At 48.1% G+C, this 22865-nt stretch overlaps 1 protein-coding gene and 1 pseudogene across 2 annotated transcripts; one reads left to right on the top strand and one right to left on the bottom strand.

The window, feature by feature from the left end:
• Positions 1-18891, bottom strand: Napsa (napsin A aspartic peptidase). Of its 2 annotated transcripts, none has more exons than XM_035446486.1 (9): positions 18819-18891; positions 4419-4554; positions 4213-4336; positions 3961-4079; positions 3248-3447; positions 1617-1739; positions 1380-1524; positions 952-1050; positions 1-285 (listed from the first exon to the last, which is right to left on the bottom strand). In XM_035446486.1, the coding sequence occupies exons 2-9, from the start codon at positions 4422-4424 to the stop codon at positions 43-45; spliced, it is 1059 nt and encodes a 352-aa protein (XP_035302377.1). In that variant the 5' UTR covers positions 4425-4554; positions 18819-18891; the 3' UTR covers positions 1-42. The 2 variants fall into 2 exon arrangements, with proteins under 2 accessions (XP_035302377.1, XP_035302376.1); XM_035446485.1 differs by lacking the exon at positions 18819-18891 and adding an exon at positions 15557-15612.
• On the top strand, positions 14080-14587 carry LOC100771329 (annotated as a pseudogene).
• Positions 18892-22865: the final 3974 nt, after the last annotated feature.

Raw genomic sequence — 22865 nt, 5'->3', positions numbered from 1 at the left:
TTGGAAAGAAGCACGGCCTCTGTGGCCCTGTGTGCATGTACCCTAACCAGAATGTCCTCTGAGGAACTGCGTTTGCGCAGCCTTTCTTCCTGCTGGTACAGTTGCACGAGACCGAGCACGCGCCAGACCCACACGCGGGCCAACGGTTTTGACCCCTCTGTCGAAGACCGCCACGTAGGGCCCCAAAAAGACGTCTCCGAGGATCCAGAGGGGTCCTGCAGGCTTCGGGATGTCCAAGGCCTGGAAGCCCAATAGGCAGAGGCCAACATCATCACTGTTAAGAATCTGCAAGATGACAACATGGAGGACATTGCGTGTCACTGGGATCCGGGTTTGATTGTCCCCTCTGCACCCACAAGAGAATGAGGAGTGTTTCTAGCTGGGCATGGTGCCACCATCCAGTGATCCCAGTACTCAGGAGACTCAGGGAGGAGGATGGGGAGTTCAAGGCCAGCCTGGGGAGCATATTTAAATCCCATTTAAAAAAAAAAAAAAAAAAAGGAAGAAAGGAGAGCTTCGAAATGGTCCAGCTGGTAAAGGTACTTGCTGCTAAGTGTGTGGACCTGAGTTCAATCCTCAGACCCCCTCATAGTAAGAGAAAATCGTTTCCTTCAAATTGTCTTCTGACTTTTACACACATGCTGTAGTCAAATGCACACACCCAAAATAAATAAAAATCTTTGAAAGGGAGAAAAGAAAGGCAAGGTTCCGGATGGGTTATGCTGGCATAGGCTTTAATCCCAGCACTTGAGAAATAGGCAGGAGGATCTCTGAGTTTGAGGTCAGCCTGGTCTATATTAGTAGTTCTGAGTCTGCCAAAGCTACACAGTGAGACCCAATCTAAAGGCAAAGTTCCTGTGCTGGATACCCAGCCCTGGTAACGTCCAAGCCCCAGTTCTACCTTCTGGAGCTCAGTTTTGTTATTCTGAGTAACTATGGCAGTCATCTTACCTTAATGACATAGTCCTGGCCTGTGAGGTTAAACCAGACTCCACCAAGGCGGAAGGAGACAGTGGGGAGCTCTGGGGTCTTGGAACACTGAATGAAGTACTGTGGAAGAAGAGGAACAGTGAAGGAAGGCAGGTGACCCCTGCTCCGCTCAAGTGCCTTGGTGAGTCCCCAGTGCCCTAGAGCTTCTATTGGACCATCCTGTAAAAAGGTCTTGTTGGGGGAGGTTTCTCCTAGTAGTCAAATTCTACTGTTCTCTACCCCACCCACCAGGGATGCATCACTCAGACCTCCAGGTCCCCCTGCCCTTCCTCATTTACATCCTGGTAACCTGCTTTTATCCTTTAGGCAGCAGCTTCCCACCCGAAAGCTGCCACCAAACCCCCAAGATCCTTCTCAGCACACTCGTAAGTACCAGGAGTGGTCCTCACCTGCCCAGCCAGGAAGGGAAGTCCCCCAATAGCCTTATTCAAGGCATGGATCTCCTCACTAGGTCCTGTGATTAGAGATGTGCCTGTGTCTAGGATGACACCACAGCCCTGGGCACAAAGACTCAGCCCTGTACCAACATTTACACTGTGAGGGAGGATGGAACAGAAGCTGTCATCAGAGGCAGGGCCTGGATGTCCAGACCCTTGGTTCAAGTCCCATAAGGTCAGGCTCCTCACCTCTCCATGTGGACCTGCCAGTAGGCAGGGATGGTGACTGGAATGAAGGTGAGGGGAGGTATGTAGTGAGCTGGGTCTGAGCCCCCCAGGACCAGCTCTCCTCCATCAGACCCTTCGGCGTCTCTGCAGAGGTAGAGTGCAATAAAGGGGCTAGTGTTTCATTTGTTGGTCCCAGAGATGGCCAGGAAAGGACATCCTGCCAGTTGGCTTCTAGGTGGGTGTGCTATTAGTTTTATGTCAACTTGACACTAGCTAGAGTTACTGAAGAGTAGGGAACCTCAACTGACAAAATTCCTCCATGAGATCAGGCTGTAGGCAGTTTTTTTAGTGTTTGGTGTGGGACACAGCCTACCATGGATTGTGCCTGGTAGTCCTGGGTTCTATAAGAAAGCAGGCTGAGCAAGCTATGGGGAGCAAGCCAGTAAGCAGCACCCCTCCATGGCCTCTGCATCAGCTCCTGCCTCCAGGTTTCTCCCATTTGAGTTCCTGTCCTGACTTTCTTTGGTGATGAACAGTGATGTGGAAGTGTAAGCCAAATAAACCCTTCCCTCCCCAACTTGCTTTTGGTCACAGTTTTTCATCACAGCATAGTGACCCTAACCAAGACAATAGGATAGAGGGGTGTGAACAGGTCCTCAGTATGGGGACTGGAAGCAAGATAAGAATGACCTTGAACTCCCTCCTGCTTCCACCTCCCCAGTGTTGGGATGACAGGAATGCACCACCATGCCTGAAGAGTAGGGAGGTACTGAGGGGGGCATTTTGAGTATAAGGTTGTGCCTCCTAAAATATGAAGTAATGGGTGATGCTAGCTCTAGGCAGGGCTCTCCAGTGGAGTATGAGCTCTCTTTGGGGCGATGCAAGGGTCCTTAACTGGAGTACTTGTCGTATGGGCATGGAATTTCCTGTTTGATTTCAAGACCTGGGGCATTGTGAACCCATGGTGAGTTTCATTAGTTGTCCTGAGTTGCCACTTAGGTTGTGGGGCTCTTTTCATGTCTTTATATTAGGTAAGCACTTTTCTGAATGCAGGTGAAAACTCTTGTGTTGGGAGGTTGATTTCCTTCAAGGACCATAAAACTTCCTGTGTTGGTAATAGGACTTCCTGAAGGAGATTTCCTCCAGGCTGGTGTTGTAACTATGTACCAAGCCAAACAACAACTATCTTGGGAGTTAGGCTGTACCCCCTTGAAAAAGAACATCCCAGATGGGCTTGTTGACTGTTTACATTCCTCATGGAAGGTTGAGGAGGGTCATGAGACCCTCACCTGAACATCCAGCTGTCTCCTCCCATGCAACTCTGCCTCAATTGCTAGTGGCCTGGGAGAGGTGCGTAGACTGGGGAAAACTAGGGGAAGCTCTTCCAATGGCACTACAGGGAACCCCCCATCCCTGCTGGATAGAGACATTTCAGGGGCAGCCTTTTAGGGGAAGAGTGCCCACACTGCTGTGGGTAACTCCTCACCTATGATATGTAAGGAAGCTAAATAAGTTCATTGGTTCCCCTAGAGTGAACCGTGGTGGGAGGGTACGCAGGTATGGAGACCTTAGAGGAAGGCATCTTTCTCCTAAGGGAAAGGAATTTAGCAATGGCTGGACTCTTGGCTATGGAAACAACTCTCACCCAATACCTGTTGAGGTAAAAGGAGAAGATGGGCTTCTGCAGCAGCCCCTGCTCCACCATTGCGTCCAGTGGAGGCTGAACTCCATCTACAGCCAGAGATGGGAAACCGAGGCCCAGGATCCCATCAAAGTGAGCCAAAGTAAAGACCATGCTGGACTCCCACAGAGCCTCTCCAAACGTCACAGAGACACCGCGGATTTCCCCGATCTAAGGGTAAATTGAGGTGGAACCAGTTACTTCTAGAAAGACATTACCCTCGTATGGCTGAGATCCCGCTTGGAGCCATTGGGGAAGGAATCTAGATGGGCTACGTGAATTCTCACGCCCCTTCCCAAGAAACTATACGGTTCTGTCCACCACTCAGGAAGCGCCACTTCTGGGGAGGCCATGCTTAATTTGCAAAGAAAGCCTCTTGTCTTTTTTAGAAGTCCCACCCCCTTTCTCAAGAGACTCCGCCCCTTCCCAAGAAACCCCATCCTCTTGCTAAGGTCTTTAGAATCCCTACCTCCTTTCCTAGGAGACTCTAAGGAGCTCCACCCCTTGCTCAGGAGAACCCTCTTGACCATGCCTGTCCCCTCATCCCTCCCTAGGATCCCACCTCCTCTCAAGAATCCCCTCCCCCTCTCCCATGAGGGCCTGCCTCTTCAAGCCCCTCCCTGAACCAGGTGGTGGTAGACCCTGGGTTCTAAGTTGCAGTCTTGTGTGGCCGAAGTCACCCACAGTCAGATTATCCTGGCTCAGGATTCCGGTCAGCTGCCCAGACCCATACTGAATGGCAAGCTTGGTCCCGTTGGGCCGAAAGGAGCTGGAGGCCTTGGGATTGAAACGACGGTGAAACCCTAATTCAGGAGATAAGATAGGGTCACTCAGGCGATGGGACACTGAACACCTGTGAGGACAGACTAGGGAATACTGAGGCCAAGCCCCTCTTCTCCCATCACCCCTTTTGGCCTTCTTCCCCGGGGAGCTCACAGCAGGGCAAACTGAAGAAATGACATCTCACGGAGGGGACCCACAAGTTGGAAGAACCCGTGTCAAAGACAACCGTGAAGTTCTGAGGAGGCGTTCCCAATCCAATGTCTCCAAAGTACTGGGTCTGGCGGCACAAGAGAACACAGGATAAATGAAGTGGAGGGTATTCCACCCGCGAAGACGGAAACATGGGGCTCGGGACTCACGTTCATGAACTTGTACAGAGGCACAAAGGTGGGCTTGTCACCAGCGGTAGGGGTCCTAGGAGGCTCTGCTGGCTGTCCCCATCCATTCAGTGGGCTGAAGAGCCTGTGTCCAGGGTGAACTCGGCGAAGAGGGACTCTAGAGAAAGAGGGAATTTGGACAGTGAAAAAGCCATGCATTCAGGAAATCTTCGTGTGACAGATGCTTTCCACATACACACAATTTAAAAATAATGATTAAAGCCGGGCGGTGGTGGCGCACGCCTTTAATCCCAGCACTCCGGAGGCAGAGGTAAGTGGATCTCTGTGAGTTAGAGACCAGCCTGGTCTACAAGAGCTAGTTCCAGGACAGCCTCCAAAGCCACAGAGAAACCCTGTCTCAAAAAAACAAAAGTAAAAAATAAAAATGATTAAAAGCATATAAAAATGTAGGCCAGGTGGTGGTGGTGCACGCCTTTAACCCCGGCACTGGAGAGACAAAGGCAGGAGGATCTCTGAGTCCGAGGCCAGCCTGGTCTATAGAGTAAGTTCCAGAACTGCCAAGGATATACAGAGAAACCCTGTCTTGAAAAACAAAACAAAACAAAAAAAAACTAACAAAAAGGAAAACCAATATATACATATATACATAGATATCAAAAATAAATATATAAAGTATTTAAATTATATATAAGCTTAGCAGGAATTAAGCAGTAATTTCAACCCCCTGTACTTCCAGAAGAAACAAAAAAGGAAACCCTGATTTGACGATACATTTACATTTTTTTGAGACTGAAATTTTTTTTATTTTATATGTGTGTGTGTGTGTGTGTGTGTGTGTGTTTTGTCTGCATGTGTGTCTGTGCACTGTGTACATGTCTGGTGCCTGCAGAGGCCAGAAGAGGTCAGATCCCTTAAAACTGAAGTTTCAGGCAGTGCTCAGCCCCTGCAGAGAAACTGAGGTCCACACCTAATTTGAAACACTAAAAGTGGATACAAAACTATTTCCACAATGCAGACAATTACGTGTGTTGTTGCCGATGATGCATGTCTCCTGATATGCTATACAACAAATTTCCATTGGAGTATGTACCGACTGTTTTCAACAACTATGCAGTCACAGCTATGATTGGTGGAGAGCCATATACTCTTGGACATTAGGATACTGCAGGGCAAGAGGGTTATGACAGACTATGACCACTGAGTTACCCACGAACAGACATCTTCTAGTATGGTTTTCAGTGGTCTCACCAACCTCATCTGAAGGGAGTTTGGGTGCCTGAGATAATTCACCACTGTCAAGAGACTCCTTTATTGCTGTTTGGGACCCAAACTGATCTCAGAGATGACCCCTCTACTGGTGAGAAAGTTGCCAAGAAACAGGCAGAAGCCTATCACTCCAGAGACTGCTGGGAGCTGGAGGCTGTGGAGTATGTGGAGTGCTCTACCCTCACACAGCAATATTGACCACGCTACAGGTGTGTGCAGTGTGAACGCCTCTCCAGAGCCCTTTCTGCACAGCTGATGGCATCATCATACTAAAAGCAATGTTTGGGGGCTGGAGAGATAGCTCAGAGGTTAAGAGCACCAACTGCTCTTCCAGAGGTCCTGAGTTCAATTCCCAGCAACCACATGGTGGCTCAAAACCATCCGTTATGAGATCTGGTTCCCTCTTCTGATGTGCAGATATACATGGAAGCAGAATGTTGTATACATAATAAAATCTTTCTTTAAAAAAAGCAATGTTTGTTTTTTTTTATTTTTTTTTCCGAGACAGGCTTTGGAGGCTGTCCTGGAACTAGCTCTTGTAGACCAGGCTGGTCTCTAACTCACAGAGATCCACCTACCTCTGCCTCCCGAGTGCTGGGACTAAAGGCGTGCGTCACCAACGCCTGGCTGAAAGCAATGTTTAAATCAAACTAAAGATTAAAAATTAAAATGTGTTTCTGCAATAATGGCAAACATCCTGCACCTACCCACATGCACTCATGTGAGACACGGTCCAATGCTATTGCCCACCCCCCACCCCACCCCCGCATGCCCTTTCAGTAATAGTTAATTTTTTTCTCAACCTGACACATAGAGTCATTTTGGAAAAGAGAACCTCAACTGAGAAAATGTCCTCACCAGATTGTCCAGTGGGCAAGACAATGGTGCATTTTTTGATGTGGGAGGTCCCAGCTCACCATGAGAATTTCCACCCCGGGCAGGTGGTCCTGGGTAGTATAGGAAAACAGGTTGAGTCGCTGGGCGTTGGCGGCGCACGCCTTTAGTCCCAGCACTGGAGAGGCAGAAGCAGAAGGATCTCTGTGAGTTCCAAGGCCAGCCTGGTCTACAGCTTGGTCAGGGACAGCCAGGTCTACACCGAGAAACCCTGTCTCAAAAAACCAAACCAAAACAATAACAAAAACTCTGTCAAGGTCACTTATGTGATATTTTAAATTAAGAACTTGGCTTTGCAGCTTAATCCTAGTACTCGGGAGGCAGAGGCAAGTGGATCTCTGTGAGTTCGAGACCAGCCTGGTCTACAAGAGCAAGTTCCAGGATAGGCTCCAAAGCCACAGAGAAACCCTGTCTCACAAAACAAAAACAAAACAAAACAAAACAAAAAGCAAAACAAAACAAAACTTGGCTTTGCTGAGACAACTGATGCAGGTTGCATGGGATTGAGAAATTAGCAGGGATTAAAAACAGACCAGGGTCCGGCATGGTGATGCAGTCCTTTAATCCCAGCAGAGATTGAGTGTCAGATAGATCTCTGTAAGTTCAATGGCAGCCTACTCTACATAGAGTTCTAGGCCAACCAAGACTACACAATGAGATCCTGCTGAAGAAGAGGAAAAGGAGAAGGACAAAGAGAAGAGAGCAGCATCACTGGGGTGAAATCTTTTGGGAGTGTTTCCTCAGGCTCAACACATAGAAGCTGTGGTCCAGAGGGAGGTAGGGGGTACCTTGTGCTGCTAACTAAACTTGGCAATATCTATGAGTTTCCAGGGTGGTACTGGTTTTGAAGGCAAGCAGTAGTGGTGGGGCTGAGGCAAGACTCTGTGAGCCTCAGTTTCAGTCCAAGCCCCAGGATGGAAGGGGTCATGGAGAGAAGCTGAGGCTTGGCACCATGTGGCAGGGTCAGAGTCCCTGAGAGAGCACTCAAAAGAGGCTATTCGTTGCAGAGACCCAGCATTTTGGAGATGCTAGTGCCAAGGGGTGACCACCAAGGGATGACCAGGGCAGCTTCAGAGTGGAGCCCAGGGGAGCTTAGAAGATGAGCTGTGTGTGCTGTTCAAGCCCTCTGTTGCCTAGCTTGTGACTTCCAATGTCTGGCACTGAGTTACACTGTTGGACTTTGGTTTTGCTTTGCTTTCTTTGTGACTATGCCCTGGATCTTCCTTCTTGGAATAAGAAAATATCTTACTTGTTTTGATTTAACAGATGCCCGCAGTTGAGACTTTGAACTTTTAAAGAGACTTTGGACTTTTAGATTATGGATATTTTAGAGAGGCTTGAACTTTGAAGGAGAGTTTGAATATTTTTAGAAGACTGAACTTTTTGTTTGTTTGTTTGTTTGTTTTTCGAGACAGGATTTCACTGTGTAGCCCTGGCTGTCCTGAAACTTGCTCTGTAGACCAAGCTTGCCTTGAAATCATAGAGATCCATCTGCCTCTGCCTCCTGAGTGCCAGGATTAAAGGTGTGCACCACCACTGCCCGGCTGAAGACTGATCTTTTAAAGAGTTGGAATTTTTAAAGACTGTGGGACTTTTAAAAGTTAGAACATTTTATCTTGTGATAGTAATATTAATATGAGATCTTGGGGGGTGAACGAGAATGAAAAGGTTATGGTTTAACACTGATGTGTCTGTGTGTCAGATTGGCATGGAGTCAGTTGTACTGGCTAATTTTATGGCAACCTGACATAAACTAGACTTATTTTGGAAGAGGGAAACTCAATCGAGAAAATGCCCCACTAGACTGGCCTGTGGCCAAGCCTGTGGTGCATTTTCTTGATTGATGATTAATGTGGCTCCTGTGGGAGGTGCCTTCCCCGGTCATGAAGTCTTGGGGTGTGTAAGAATGAAGGTTGAGCAAGCCATGAGAGAAAGCTAGTAAGCAGAATTCCGTCAGGGCCTCAGCATCACTCCACTGTGACTACCCTCATTGATGGAATGTGACCTGAGAACTGTAAACTGAAATAAGCGCTTTCCTCCCCAAGTTTCTTTTGGGCATGGTGTTTTATCACAGCAATAGAAACCCTAAGACTAGGCAAAACACTCATACATGTAATTTTGTTTTCAGATTTAAAAATCCAAAAATATTTTTTAAATCCAAAATAACAACAAAACCTAATTTGTTTATGTGGCAGTTAAGCAGTAAAAGCCACTGTGCAAATGACTGGGTGGGATCTTTAAGATCCCATTGCAAAAGCTGGTTGAAGATTGTTAAACTTGGCCCTTGAGCTGAGGGCTTCTCAAGGCCCTACCAAAAGGCTGGCTCAAATGTAGGTCTCCTGGTTCTGCTTTGCTGGCCTGAGGTGGAACATGTTGGGACTGAGTGTGTCCAGGAATGGCCTGGGTGTTGCCACTGTTCTTGGCTCCAGGACAACAGTGTATATCCACAGCTCTTAGCATGGACTTGGAAGTCTGTGATATACTGGCTTAAAAATCAGGTTAAAGGGGGCTGCACTGTGGCTCATTTAGTAGAGCTCACCTAGCATATGAAAGTCCTGGCTCCCCCCCTGCCCCCCCCCCACATAAATCAGGCACGGTGGTGCACACCTGTAATGGTTGAGGCAGGAGAAGCAGAAGCTCACCCTTGGCTATATACACAGTTTATGGCTAGTCTGGACTACACGAGACAGAAAGGAAGGAAGAAAAGATAACCATCACTGATTGATGAGATGGCACAAAGGACAAAGGCACTGCTGCCGGTCTGGTGACTTGAGTTCAATCCTAGGTAGGAGGAGAGAGCCTGTTCCTGAAAGGTGTCCTCTGACTTCTACTCGTGTGCCCTGCATGCACACATACCCCCACAGTACAATGAATAGGTTTTTTAAAAAGCAAACAAAACCCAAAACAGATTAATAGAGCAAGGTATGGTAGCCCTCTGGCCATCGCTCACCCCTAACACCCCAGCCAGACCCAAGATTCAGCCTGAGGAGGCCCCAGGGTGTCTGGAATGTGAAGACAGGAAATGCTTTCTAGAAAGGTGCCCCCATCAAGAGCTGGGAGGCAGGAAAAGAAAAGAGGGGGAGGGCTGGAGGGAAGGCTCAGTGGTTAAGAGCACTGGCTGTTCTTCAGAGGATTGAGTTTCAATTCCCAGCACTCACTTGGCAGCTCACACCATGTGTCTGTAACTTCAAGATCTGACACCCTCACACAGACATACATACAGGAAAAACACAAATGCACACAAAATAAAAATAAATTATGGAAAAAAAAAGAATCAGAGACAAGGTGTGGGTGCTACCCATGAGTGGGCTTCCCTGAACAGGCAGGCTCAGAAGCTGAGAATCTGGGGTATTGAAGTTCTCAGTCACAGACATGGTCTCCAAGTAACGGAGGGAAAGTCAGAAGACTTGAGCCTTAAAGCCAGATTACCAGGGCTCTGGTCCAAGGAACCTCCTCACAAAATAATCCCTATCAGATAAGGAGGGCTCTCCAGTCCTGGGCCTCAGGTGCTGGGCTTTGAATGGAGGCCCTGGTGTCTACTAGACAAGTACTTCATCACTGAGACCATCCCCAGCATTTGGTTTCTGGAGACAGTGCCTCATACCCTTGAACTCAACCTTCCCTTCCTGCCTCGGCCTCCCTGAGTGCTGGGACTATCACTCCACCCCCCCATGGCCAATTAAGTATTTTGGGCTTAAAAATGTGGTGGCCCATCACTTTAATCTCAGCATTTGAGAGACAGAGGCAGGAGGATCTCTATGAATTCAAGGCCAGCCTGTTTATGTAAAACACTATGTGAGTTCTATTTTTGCCAGAGCTACACAGTGATACCCTGTCTTAATATATATATAATATATATATATATATATATATATATATATATATGGCTGTGGCTAAGGATGTGGCTCGGGGTGGAGTGCTTACATAGCACAAAACCCCGGGTTCCCTTCCCCGGAATTCCAGCACTTGGGAGGTGGAAGCAATAGAAGAACCTGGAGTTCAAGGTCATTCTTAGTCTCATAGGGAGTTTGAGGCTACCCTGGGCTACATGAGACCCAGTCTGGACAAAACCAAACCAAACAAACAAAAACCAAACAACCAAAAAGTATTGGGTAGCCGGGCATTTGTGGCACATGCCTTTAATCCCTGCACTTGGGAGGCAGAGGCAGGTGTATCTCTGTGAGTTCGAGGCCAGCCTGGTCTGCAGAGCAACTGCCAGGATAGGCTCCAAAGCTACACAGAGAAACCCTGTCTCGAAAAAAACCAAAAAAAAAAAAAAAAAAAAGTATTGGGTATTAGGAGGTATTATGCTAAATTTCTCAGCGTGGAGACTACAGCTTGAGAGTTGGGGACCCAGGTCTTTAAGAGGGCTCAGGGGAAAAGCAGCTTACTCTCACACCCCACAACTTGAACTTGAGGTGGATTCACAGACCCTAGTCTTCCTCTCACTTCCCTGCACACACCATCACACAGACAGAAAGACAGACTCTCTCTCTCTCTCTCTCTCTCTCTCTCTCTCTCTCTCTCTCTACACACACACACACACACACACACACACACACACACACACACACATTTTAAAAGGGGTGAAGTCTAGGGACCCTGAAAAAGAATTTGGATTCTTGGCGCACCAAGGCCAGCCCTAGTTTTAAAGAACAAGTGGTGGGAATCTGTCAGGAGTTGGGGTGGGGGTCTCCATACCGGATCAGTGTGGCTCCTGCAGGCTCTGAATTCCCCAGTAACAGCAGGCACAGCAGCACCCATAGTGGCGACATCTCTAGGGACTGGGACTAGGCCAAAATGTCCTGTGGCCCCTTTCTTCCTCTCGATACTCCACCCTGTTCACACCCCACTACCTACTGGAACACAGAAGTGTGTGTGTGTGTGGGGGGGGGTGAAGTCCTTCAGCAGCAGGTGGCAGGGGACCAGCACCTAAGTCACTCCCACCTTAGGAAGACTGGGGGAGGGCAGACCCAACACCACCCCTTTCCTGCCGCCTCTACGGCTTTTACTTTTGACTTTCAGTTCACTTTTCTGAGACTCATTAACCACACACTTTTCTTGAGCAAGAGGAAGGAAGGGACAGAAATGGTTTGTGAGGGGTATGGAAGGGACGTCCAGTTACGATAGAGATGTGCTGTCCTTTGTGGGTGGCTCTGCCAGCCTCTCGGGATGCCTACTTTTCTGTTCTTGGTTTTGTTTGTTTTTCTTTGGGGGAGGGGCTGCTCTTTCATTTTACATTTTAATAAATTAATATTTGTGTGTGTTCTCTCATCCCACAGTATGAATTCAGAGGTCAGAGGACAACTTGCAGGAGTCAGTTCTCGTCTTCCACAAGGTGGGTCTCAGGAATGAAAAAGGATCAAGCCGGGCGGTGGTGGTGCATGCCTTTAATCCCAGCACTCAGGAGACAGAGGCAAGAGGATCTATGTGAGTTCGAGACCAGCCTGATCTACAAGAGCTCTAGTTCCAGGACAGCCTCCAAAGCCACAGAGAAACCCTGTCTTGAAAAAAACGGAAAAAAGGGGGATCAAACACGGGCCCACCGACTTGGTGGCAAGTGTCTTTACCTGATGAGCCTTCTTTTTCTTTTGAAACACGGTCTCATAATGTTACTAAGCTCAAGTGATGCTCTCGCCTTAGGTACTAGTTTGTCAATCTGTGGGTCACAATCCCTTTGGGAGCTGCATATCAAATATCCTACATATGGAAAAATTATGTTATGATTCACGCTAGTAGCAAAATTACAGTTATGATGTAGCAACAAGATAATGTTATGGTTGGGGTCACCCCCTGAGAACTGGGCTGCGGAGCTGTGTATGGTAGTCCTGGTGCAGGGGAATTCAGATAGATCCCAGAGTGGAGGAGGGAGGGAGGGGCAGTGGCTTGCTGGCCAGCCAATCTAGCCAATCAGTGAGCTCTAGGTTTAGTGAGGGACCCTCTCTCAAAAACCAAGGTGAAGAGGGAGGCACCTGTCACAGCCTCCATATGAACATACACAAGAGAGCTGCCTAGCAGTGGTACACACCTGTAATCCAACAACTGGGAGGGCAGAGGCAAGAGGATCGGGAGTTCAAGGTCATCTTTGGCTAAATTTGAGGTCAGCCTAGGCTACATGAGAACTGTCTCAAAAGAAAATTGAACTTGGAGGCAAATGCTTGTAATTCTAGTAACTGGAAGGCTGAGGCAGTAGAATCATGAGTTCAAATCCTCTGTGTGAGGAAAGAAAGAAAAATGAAAAATTGTGGCAAAGAGAAAGGAGAAGGAAAAAGAGAGGATTAAGAGAAGGGGGGCTATTCAGGCTTAAGGATGCATCCCTGTCATCCCAAGTTGCTTGAGAGGCTGAGGCAGGAGGATGGCAAGTTCAAGGTTAGCCTTGGCTACAACTTACTGAGAAGAGTCAAGCATAGTAATACATGCCTTTAATGCCAGCATTTGGAAATAGAGACAGGAGGATCTCTCTGAGTTCAAGGCCAGCCTGGTATACATATCAAGTTCCAGGACAGCTAGGGCTACATATTAAGACTGTCTCAAAAAAAAATCAAAATCAAATTTAAAAGATGAAATAATAAATGTCTGGACAGATGGCTCAACAGTTAAGAATCTGTGGCTCTTCCAATGTCCATGAACTGATAACATGACCACTCAAGGTAAGGCTAAACAGGAAGTTTGTATTGTGGATATGAGAGAGACAACAGTCAGAGGTGTCTGGAAGAGTCTAGAGCATGGTCAGCAGACAGGGCCTGGCCAGGAGAGAAGCAGGAGCAGAGTGGAGGTGTGGGGGGATGAAGACAGAGAGCAAGGGCAAAAGAGGACCAAGAAGCTCATAGCTGAAATAGTAGGGTTACGAGGAGAAACGAGCAGCTGTGGGGATGGATACCCCTGAACGGGGAGAAGTTTGGGGGGAGGGCAGGAGCTGAGATACCCGCATAGACTCTTTACTGGTGCATAGGCACTGGTGACACCAGGGAGCCAGGAGACCACAGCATCCACTTCGTTTTGCTCACAGGCACCACACACAGCCATTTGTCCTTTCAGCCAGTGATGCGGGAAGAGCTGGGCTTCTGTCTAAGTATCAGAATTTGGGAAAATGTAGTTTCCTTTGGACCTGACTCAGAGAACTGGATTTGCTTCTCAGCACCCACACAACAGCTCTCAGCCTCTATTAACTCTAGTTCCAGGGGATCCAATTCCCTTTTCTGGCCTCCAAGGGAACCTAGTACATATTGTGCATACACACATGCAAGCAAACACTCATACACATAACATTAAATAGATAACTATTAAAATATTAATTAAAGGGGACGGAGAGATGGCTCAGAGGTTAAGAGCACCAACTGCTCTTCCAGAGGTCCTGAGTTCAATTCCCAGCAACCACACGGTGGCTCACAGCCATCTATAATGAGATCTGGTGCCCTCTTCTGGTGTGCGGATATACATGGAAGCAGAATGTTGTATACATAATAAATAAATAAAATCTTAAAAAAAAAAAAGAAGCCCTCTCTGTCTTCTCTATGCCGGGAGCAGCTCTCCTGCCTTGACCCCTCACCCCGGAAAATGTATGCCTGCTCCAAGTTCATGTCTACCCGCTCCTTGATCAGGAGCACCTCTCAGCAGCTGAGTCGTCCCCTGTCTGCAGTGGAGTTGAATCGACAACAGACGTGGATGGATGAGGCCTCAGCAGCGTGGCAGCCCCTCGGCCTCCGACCTCACTCATCCCTAGCCGCAGCTTCCAAGCCAGCGTCATTTCCAGAGACATCAACACAGCCACCAAGTTCATTGGGGCTGGGGCTGCTACAGTTGGGGTGGCTGGCTCTGGGGCTGGGATTGGGAGTGTTTTGGGGAGGCTCATCATTGGTTATGCCAGAAACCCTTCTCTGAAGCAACAGCTCTTTTCCTACGCGATTCTGGGCTTTGCCCTCTCAGAGGCCATGGGGCTCTTTTGCCTAATGGTGCCCTTTCTCATCCTCTTTGCCATGTGAAGCAGCTGTCTCCACTTCCATCTCCCATAGTTCTTTTGTGTCCCGTCTGCCCTGTATGTTCCTTTTCCTGTACCTCCCCAGGAAGTCTGGGGAAAGTGCTTGACTCAGAGTTTGACAGAAGACAAATAAATAAATTCTGTATTAATAAGATGTTTTAAAAAAAAGAATATTGGAGGCATGGGCTTGGCCCTAGAACACCTGCCTCAAATCCACCAGTGAGGGGTTGCACAAGAGCTTAGGCTCATTCCTCAGTACCACAAACAATAGTGAGGGGAGAGATAGGGAGAGATATTAATCCCACATGGTGAGAATAAGACCACTATCACAATTTTTGAGTCAGATTTGAAGCAAGCCTTATTAAATACTGGCCAGAACATTAGCCAGGTCCATATTCATGATCCCCAGAGTATGGCCACAAATTACACAAGGCTATGCACTTTTTTTTTAACATGTTTTGTTTTTAAGATTTATTATGTATAGTGTTCTGCCTGTAGGTATACCTGCCCACCAGAAGAGGGCACCAGATCTCATTATAGATGGCTGTGAGCCACCATGTGGTTGTGTAAGACCCCCAGAAGCTCAGGCCTCCAGGATCTCAGCCCAGGACCGCGGTCACCCCAATCACCAAGCGGATTCGAAAGCTTGATGCAAACAGCATGAGGTTTTATTGTTGTTTAAAGAGCTAATGCCATGTTAGCTCCGGTCTTTCATCCTTCCACCATGGCGGATGGGTAGGAAAGACCCCTCGAAGCCACTGCATAGAGATCTTATAGAGCAGCATAAGGGGAGAGTCTAGGGGTACGCACCGGCTCAGGATTGATGTGCCTCCAGGCTTGGAGGGCTTGCCCTGTATTGATTGGCCAATTGGTTGTTATGGCCCTTAGGCCCTCCCAGGGTGGTTGCTATGCTCTTCGAGTCATTGCTGTGCATTTGTCCGAAAAGCACACCCAGAGCCATAAAGCATAGCACCACCAGCTAACTTCTGATTGGTTCCTTGCCACGAGGCAGGCATCTTACCTGTTAGTGACCAAGGCAAGGTCAAACAAGGACATGTTCTGCTGTTATGGCTGCCGAAATGGGGAGCTGGTCCCTTCAGTTGCTAGGAATTGAACTCAGGACCTCTGGAAGAGCAGCCAGTGCTCTTAACCTCTGAGCCATCTCTCCAGCCCGGCTATGCACTTTCTATCTTCAGCCAATCAGGGGCAAGCATATATCCTGACATACTTCCTGACCAAGTACCTCCCACCTACATGTGATCAAGCACATCCTGTGAAATTGGTGCAATCATGCTTGTTTACAGAATTGAAAACACATGAACAACAGCCCCCAGCTTTCCACGAAGTTATCTATCCTTGGGCAAATGGGACTTATAGGTTAGAAGGGTGTTTTTTATTTTATAGATCTCTCTTTCTTTCTCTCTCTCTCTCTCTCTCTCTCTCTCTCTCTCTCTCTCTCTCTCTTGGTTTTTTGAGACAGGTTTCTCTGTGTAGCTTTGAAGCCTATCCTGGCACTCACTCTGGAGACCATGCTGGCCTCGAACTCACAGAGATCCACCTGCTTCTGCCTCCCAAGTGCTGGGATTAAAGGCGTGCGCCACCAACGCCCGGCATTTTATAGATGTCTTATGCACAGTAATTTAAACTTAAAACATAACTTTAGCCACCACAGAGATAGAAAGGGGAGAGGGAGAGGGAGATTCTGAAGACTGAACTTTGTTTTCCTTAGAAATGCTACATCAAGCGGGGCATTGATGGTACATGCCTTTAATCCCAGCACTCAGGAGGCAGAGGTTGGCTGAATGAGGCCAGCTTGGTCTACATAGTGAATTTCAGGACCACCGGAGTAAGACCCTGTCAAAAACTAAATAAATAAAAATAAACAAGAAAGAAAAGGAAAGCTACATCAAAAGCCTAGGTAGGCTCAGGTCTTCAAGGACAGTTACCTGAGCATGCACTAGGTTGGGGGCAGGGCAAGGCAGGGAGGTGACCCCAGCGCCCCTGCCCGCCTCAAATCTCTGGTCCAGAAGGAACTCATCAGTGGAACTATTAGAAACTCTGGGGAGGCCTCTGGGACAGTCCCTTGTAAAATGACATTTCCTAGTGACCTCGGAGCTACACAAGGGCTCCAAGCATCTAACCATGACCTGTATATCAGCATCTTAAGTGGATACTGTTATAATATGGTGCCAGGTGGTACCGAAGCAGATCCCATGGTGGTCAAGGCAGACAGAGCTTAAGAAGTTTAATTGGTGGAAAAGGGAATGGAGTGGAGAAAGGGAAGGGAGAGGGGGAGAGAAGAGAAAGAGGGGAGGGGGAGGTAGGGAGGGAAGTAGGGAGAGAGAGAGAGAGAGTCCTGGCTGCCCCCTTCAGAGGAACAGCAGGAAAGAGAGGGTGGAAGTGGGCAGAGTTTACCTCTTTGCACCTGCATGCAGACTACATAGCGATGAGGTAGTCATAGGCTGGTCAGGGTACTGCCTGTCATGCACAGAGGGGTGATTGGCTGTGCCGGATTCCCAAGGGGCAGGGCCAGGCTTGCCTGGCTTACAACAGGTGCCAGCAAGGTGAACAAGGTTGGGCTTTTGTGGATGACTAGGAGGTTACCGAGCAAAACAACCCTGGCTGTACCATGCAGCTCTGTCTGTGGGGTTACAAAAATGGCAGGAAGTGAGTTGGGGACTGAGACTTTATGGCAACTATGTAGTTTTGTTGTTGTTGTTGTTGTTTTATTTTTTCGAGACAGGGTTTCTCTGTGACTTTGGAGACTGTCCTGGAACTAGCTCTTGTAGACCAGACTGGCCTTGAACTCACAGAGATCCACCAGCCTCTGCTTCCTGAGTGCTGGGATTAAAGACGTGTGCCACCAATGCCCGGTTAGCTATGTAGTTTTGATGGTCAGTTTTATTTATTTCTTTAAACTGTATTGCTTTACTTAATAATACATCTTAGAGAACTTTTCACAATATCGCCTAGACATCTTCATTTTTTAAAAAGATTTTATTTATTTATTATGTATACAACATTCTGCTTCCATGTATATCTGCACACCAGAGAGGGCACCAGATCTCATTACAGATGGTTGTGAGCCACCATGTGGTTGCTGGGAATTGAACTCAGGACCTCCTGAAGAGCAGTCAGTGCTCTTAGCCTCTGAGCCATCTCTCCAGCCCTGATGGTCAGTTTTAAATGAGAGCTTGGCACAAGTTAGTACCAGCTGGGAAGAGAGTCTTCATGAGATCAAGATCAAGTTGACTGGTGATCTTGCTGGGGGGTGGAGATTGTCTTGATTATAAGGGAATTTGGTGGCCTGTGTGAAAGGTTCAGGCTTTAATACTGATCGGCAATATCTCTTTAAAAGACAGACCCTGCCCCCTGACAACAGTCAGGGCACTCACAGGAAAACGTGCTACATCATCACCACGTCACCCGCCACGCATTACGGCCTGCTGAGGACTCTGGGCATGCATGCAACCTCAGTGCGCATGCAGCCTTCCCTTTAAAAGTCCCAACTTCTCTCTCTCTCTCTCTCTCTCTCTCTCTCTCTCTCTCTCTCTCTCTCTCTCTGCTTCTCTGCTTCGCTCTGTCTCTCTCTTCTCCCACCTACACGCTCTCTCTGCCTCTCTATGGTGACCGGCCATGATGGTCAGCCATTACCCCTGTTCCTCTTCTTTCTTACTCCCTCTACTCTGCCGGGCCATATAATAAACTGGTTAGTATGCCTCATCATCCACCTCTTTCTTCTTTTTCTTCAAAAACATAACACTGTGGGTGGCACCAACCCCCTAGGCAGGGTTTTCTGGGCGGTATAAGATGGGAACCAAAGCCAAGTTCTCCCAGTCTTTCCATATCAACCTCCAAAATATGTTACAGACTGTCCCTCTCACCTTTGCCAAGAGCCTCCCCCATCATCCATTTCCCAAAACATCTCAATTTCAAAACCCGCGTGCATACCCCAGGAAAGCCTGTTCCCCTCCCCTCCCCTCCCCTCCCCTCCCCTCCCCTCTCCCTCTCCCTCCCCTCCCTCCCCTCCCTCCTCTCCCTCCCCTCCCCTTCGCCCAGGTTCTCCGATTCCTGCATGACCTCAGCCCTTTGGCTCTGCAGTCTCTGGTCTCTGTCCTTGGCTCTCTCCTGCCTGCCTCTCCCTTCTCTTGCCCATCCCCCAACTCAAGTCCCGGTTCAGTCTGGATCCGTTCAGGTGCCTCTGACTAAATTCTTCCTCGTATCTACAATAAACCTTCTCCTCAACCAAACCTCATTTTCCCTTCAAAGCCCTGACCACTCACCTCTTTTTGTCACCCCCACTCTGGTACCCTCACATCACTTCCTAGCCAAGAACTTTGTGAAGTGTCGTCTGCGAATCATCACATGGCCACACGGTGGCAGCACGGGCCTGTTTTTAAACGAGAGCCCGGAGGTTGTCTTTTCTGTGGTGTCCTGGGCTCTGCAGCTTCCCTGCTTGGGGCCCTAGTCAAATCTAGCTCTGATAGTTTCTTCTTTCCTTTCTTCCTCGGTATTGTCCAAGCTAGCCGAGAAAAAAATGCTGTTTCTCATACAGCCGAGCAATTGGGACCATATCACCACCTCCTTGGGGCGACTGGGGATGGAACCCAGAAACAAGATTATTACTAGGCAGGGGCTTTACCAGTGAGCCCGCCCCAGCTCCTCACTGGGGATTCCAGGCAGGTGCTTCACCCTGAACCACATCCTAAACCCTCCTTTTACTGTTTTATTTTGAGCCTGGGCTATCAAGTTGCACAGGTTCACATGAACTTATTCTGTAAACCCGGCTGGCCTTGAACTGGTGATCCTTCTGCTTCAGCCTCATGTGGGGCCATCTCCTTCTCTGATCTTCTGGCTTGCTTTCTCAAAGCCTCCGCCCACCCAGCCTCACTGGTGTTTGTAGGTACGGGAATTACTCCTGCCTCAGCACCTTTGCCGAGCTGCTCCTTCTGCCTGCAGCACACCCCGCCTCCGCCAATGGCCACAGGTTATCCTCTCAAATCTCTGCCTTCTAGAAGTTTGGTGGATTTTATTTTTTGGTGCTGGACCTCAGAGCCTCCCGCCTGCAAAGTTGGCTCTACCCCTGCCTACTGGATACGGTACGTGGGTGAGGAACATTTTATTGCCACGTACCTAGGAACAGATGGTGCCACTTGCTGGACTTTCAGCCTCATGACCATGTACACATAATTTCAAATGTCATGCCTGCTGCATTTTTTTTTAAAACAAACTTTTATGAGCTGCTCTGACCATAGGCCTGGAGTTCTGATCCTGTCAGCTGACTCCAAAATACTGGTGACAGCAGCTCCAAGTTACTGGTGCCCCTTTATGTCTCTGCTGGGTTCTTTGGTTTGGTTTGGTTTGTTTGTTTGTTTTTGCTGTTTTTCCCATTTATTTATTTATTTTGGTTTTTTTGAGATAGGGTTTCTCTGTGTAGTCCTGCCTAGCTGGCTGTCCTGGAACTCACGGAGATCTGTCTGCCTCCACCTGCCCCCCCTCCGCCCCCCATCATTTTCCATTTTTATTACTTATGCATGTATGCATACATGTGTCACCCACATGCCAAAGCATGTATGTGGATGGCAGAGGACAAGTGACAGTAGTCAAGTATCTCCACCCTCCAGATCTCAGAGACAGAACTTAGGTGTTAGCTTGGTGGAAGTGCCTCAGCCAGCTGAGCAACCTTGCCAGCCCCATACAAGAAACTGATGTTGGGACAATCAAGCTGTTTTTTGAAATATATTCTTTCTGCTTCTTTTGTTCTTCCTCTGTAGAAAGCAACTCCTTCTGCCCTGGGATACTTGCTGCTCTATAGAATGAAGTTTTGTCAGTTCTAGAATCAAAGATAAGATGAATGGCATATGAGAGAGAGAGAGACAGAGACAGAAAATCTGTTTCTGTTTTTTTTTGTTATTTCCTTCAGATGGGGTTGTCCAGGCTGGCCTAGAACTTACTTTGTAGCTGAACTCCTGGTCTTTTTGCCTCCACTTCCAATGTGCTGGGACTGTAGGACCGTGCAACCATACCTTACTTAAAACTATTTGGATGCGGGCCAGACATTGGTGGCGCACACCTTTAATCCCATCACTCGGGAGGCAGAGGCAGGCAGATCTCTGTGAGTTCGAGGCCAGCCTGGTCTACAGAGTGCCAGGATAGGCTCCAAAGTACACAGAGAAACCCTGTTTCGAAAAACCAAACCAACCAAACAAAAACAATTTGGATGCTTGTAGTTTGCCCTTTGACACACATCTTAGTAGGAAGAGCAAATTAAACCCACAGTGAAGTCTGACTTCTCATCCAGTGCAAGTTAAGGTTAAAGGGATTATAACATATGTTGTCAGATGTGGGGAGACAGGATGCTGGCGTGCACATGTGTTGCTATCAGGAGGGTAAAGCAGAAGGGTCACTTGTCACACTGAGGTTGCTAAGACAAGAGGAGCACGCCATCAGTGCTACCTTAGACTTCTTAAAATGTTATTACTCTTTTTCATGTGTATGGATATTTTGCCTGCATGTATGTAAGAACATCGATTATGTACCTGGGGCCTGTGGAGGTCAGAGGAGGGCATTGTCTCTCCTGGGACTGTAGTTACAGATGGTTTTGAGTTGCCATGTGGGTGTTGGAATTGAACCCAGGTCCTCTGCAGTCAATCTCCATCTCTCCAAACTTATGCTTCTGAGACCTTGTTTCAGAACAAAATAAAATGAACAACTCTTGTGTATCAGTGTTGGAAATGAAGGGTGGTCCAGGACACACCAAGACAAGTTGTCAGCACAAGGGAGAGGTATTTGCCCCAGAGGGACAGAGGGCAGGGAATAAGAGATAAAGACAGTAGACAGAGGAGAAGGGACAAGGGGTGTTGGGGCCCGAAAATATCAATTATTTTATTTCAGATGCAGGCCTCAAGCTCTATCCCAGGAGCTTGAATCTCACATTGTCTTTTAGATGTTACCACCAGATGGCTTGGCCTCAGTGGAGAATTCTCCTAGTTTGCATAACAACAGATCTAGGCCCTGGGTGAGCCCACACCTATTCTGAGGGCTTCTATACCTGCCTAGGCACTGGTGAGAGGCTGGTGAGGACATGCAGTTTTAGGGGTGCCTCTAGGATTAAAAGACATATTTTATATCAGCTTTACATGATAATAGATTTCTTTTGAGATCACCCCCACTGTGGGAAAGCTATTTAAGAGGATGCTTGAATAAACCGTGGACTCCAGTTTCCTGTATGGACTGAGAGCCTTCCTGAAATGACAAGATGCCTCAGTCTCATCTTTATCCCCGTGGGGTAGCTAGGAGTTTCCCGATCCACACTCTCCACTCAGGGATGGACCCAGGGCTGTTCAGCTGGCTCTGATTGCAGCCCCAAAGACATCAGTCTGGAATAGATGGCCTCTGTAGCGTGGAACTGATACAGACAGGCCGGACCCCGGCAGAGGGGGAACGGAGGGACAAAGGACTGCCTCCGGATAGAGAGGAGACAGACGTGGCCCATAAGCAAAAAACAGTTTATAAAGGGAAAAGGGGAAACCCCCTTTTAGGATGAATTGGTTTGTTTTGATTGGGCATGTTAATTAGGGTAGCCAAAGGGGGTTCTGATTGTCGGGCTTTTATACTTTGATAGCCGGACCTTGGTTGTCAGCCTCAGGAGGGAGTGGCCAAACAAAGGAACAGACCTTGATGGAATGTAGTCTACGGTTTAGCAAAGAAGAGGGAGCCAGGGAAGGGTGAGCTCTGCCAGAGTCATGTTTGCCATGGTGGGGCTGGTGAGAGTCCTATAGTTGGCTGTTTTTTATTCTTTGCTCTTACTCTTTGGGGGTCTGCCACCCAGCACCTAAATAAATCATACATGGAGACTTATTTTTACTTATGAATGCCCAGCCTTAGCTTGCCTTGTTTCTAGCCAGCTTTTCTTAAATTATTCCATCTACCTTTTTGTTGTTGTTGTTTATTTGTTTGTTTTTTCAAGTCAGGGTTTCTCTGTGTGGCCTTGGCCATCCTGGAATTCACTCTGGAGACCAGGCTGGCCTTGAATTCACAGAGATCCCCTGCCTCTGCCTCCCAAGTGCTGGGATTAAAGGCCTGCACTACCACCACCGCCCAGCTCCATCTACTTTTTGCCTCTGGGCTTTTTCCTTTCCCCTTTTCTGTATACCTCACTTTTACTCTGTAGCTGGGTGAGTGAGTGGCTGGGTGGCTGGGTGGGTGGTGGGCAGCTGGCCCTCATCATCCTCTTCTCCTTGTTCTCCCTCCTTTTTCTCATTTCTCTTTCCATTTACTCTCTCTGCCTGCCAGCCCCGCCTACCCTTTCTCCTGCCTCACTATTGGCC

Source organism: Cricetulus griseus, chromosome 6 (assembly GCF_003668045.3).
Source record: "Cricetulus griseus strain 17A/GY chromosome 6, alternate assembly CriGri-PICRH-1.0, whole genome shotgun sequence".
Classification (NCBI taxonomy): Eukaryota; Metazoa; Chordata; class Mammalia; order Rodentia; family Cricetidae; genus Cricetulus; species Cricetulus griseus.
The sequence above is the reverse complement of the archived record's forward strand: the minus strand, read 5'-3'. Positions and strand labels throughout refer to the sequence as shown.

What these genes read in the sequence shown, in the direction of transcription:
- Napsa (XM_035446485.1), bottom strand. Translation starts at nt 15,591, where the DNA reads ATGTCCTTGTTTGACCTTGCCTTGGTCACTAACAG. An exon ending in TGAGCCAGGATAATCTGACT is followed by an intron (nt 3,448 to 3,960) that starts GTGGGTGACTTC and finishes ATTTACCCTTAG; the next exon opens with ATCGGGGAAATCCGCGGTGT. An exon ending in TTCCCTTCCTGGCTGGGCAG is followed by an intron (nt 1,051 to 1,379) that starts GTGAGGACCACT and finishes CTTCTTCCACAG; the next exon opens with TACTTCATTCAGTGTTCCAA.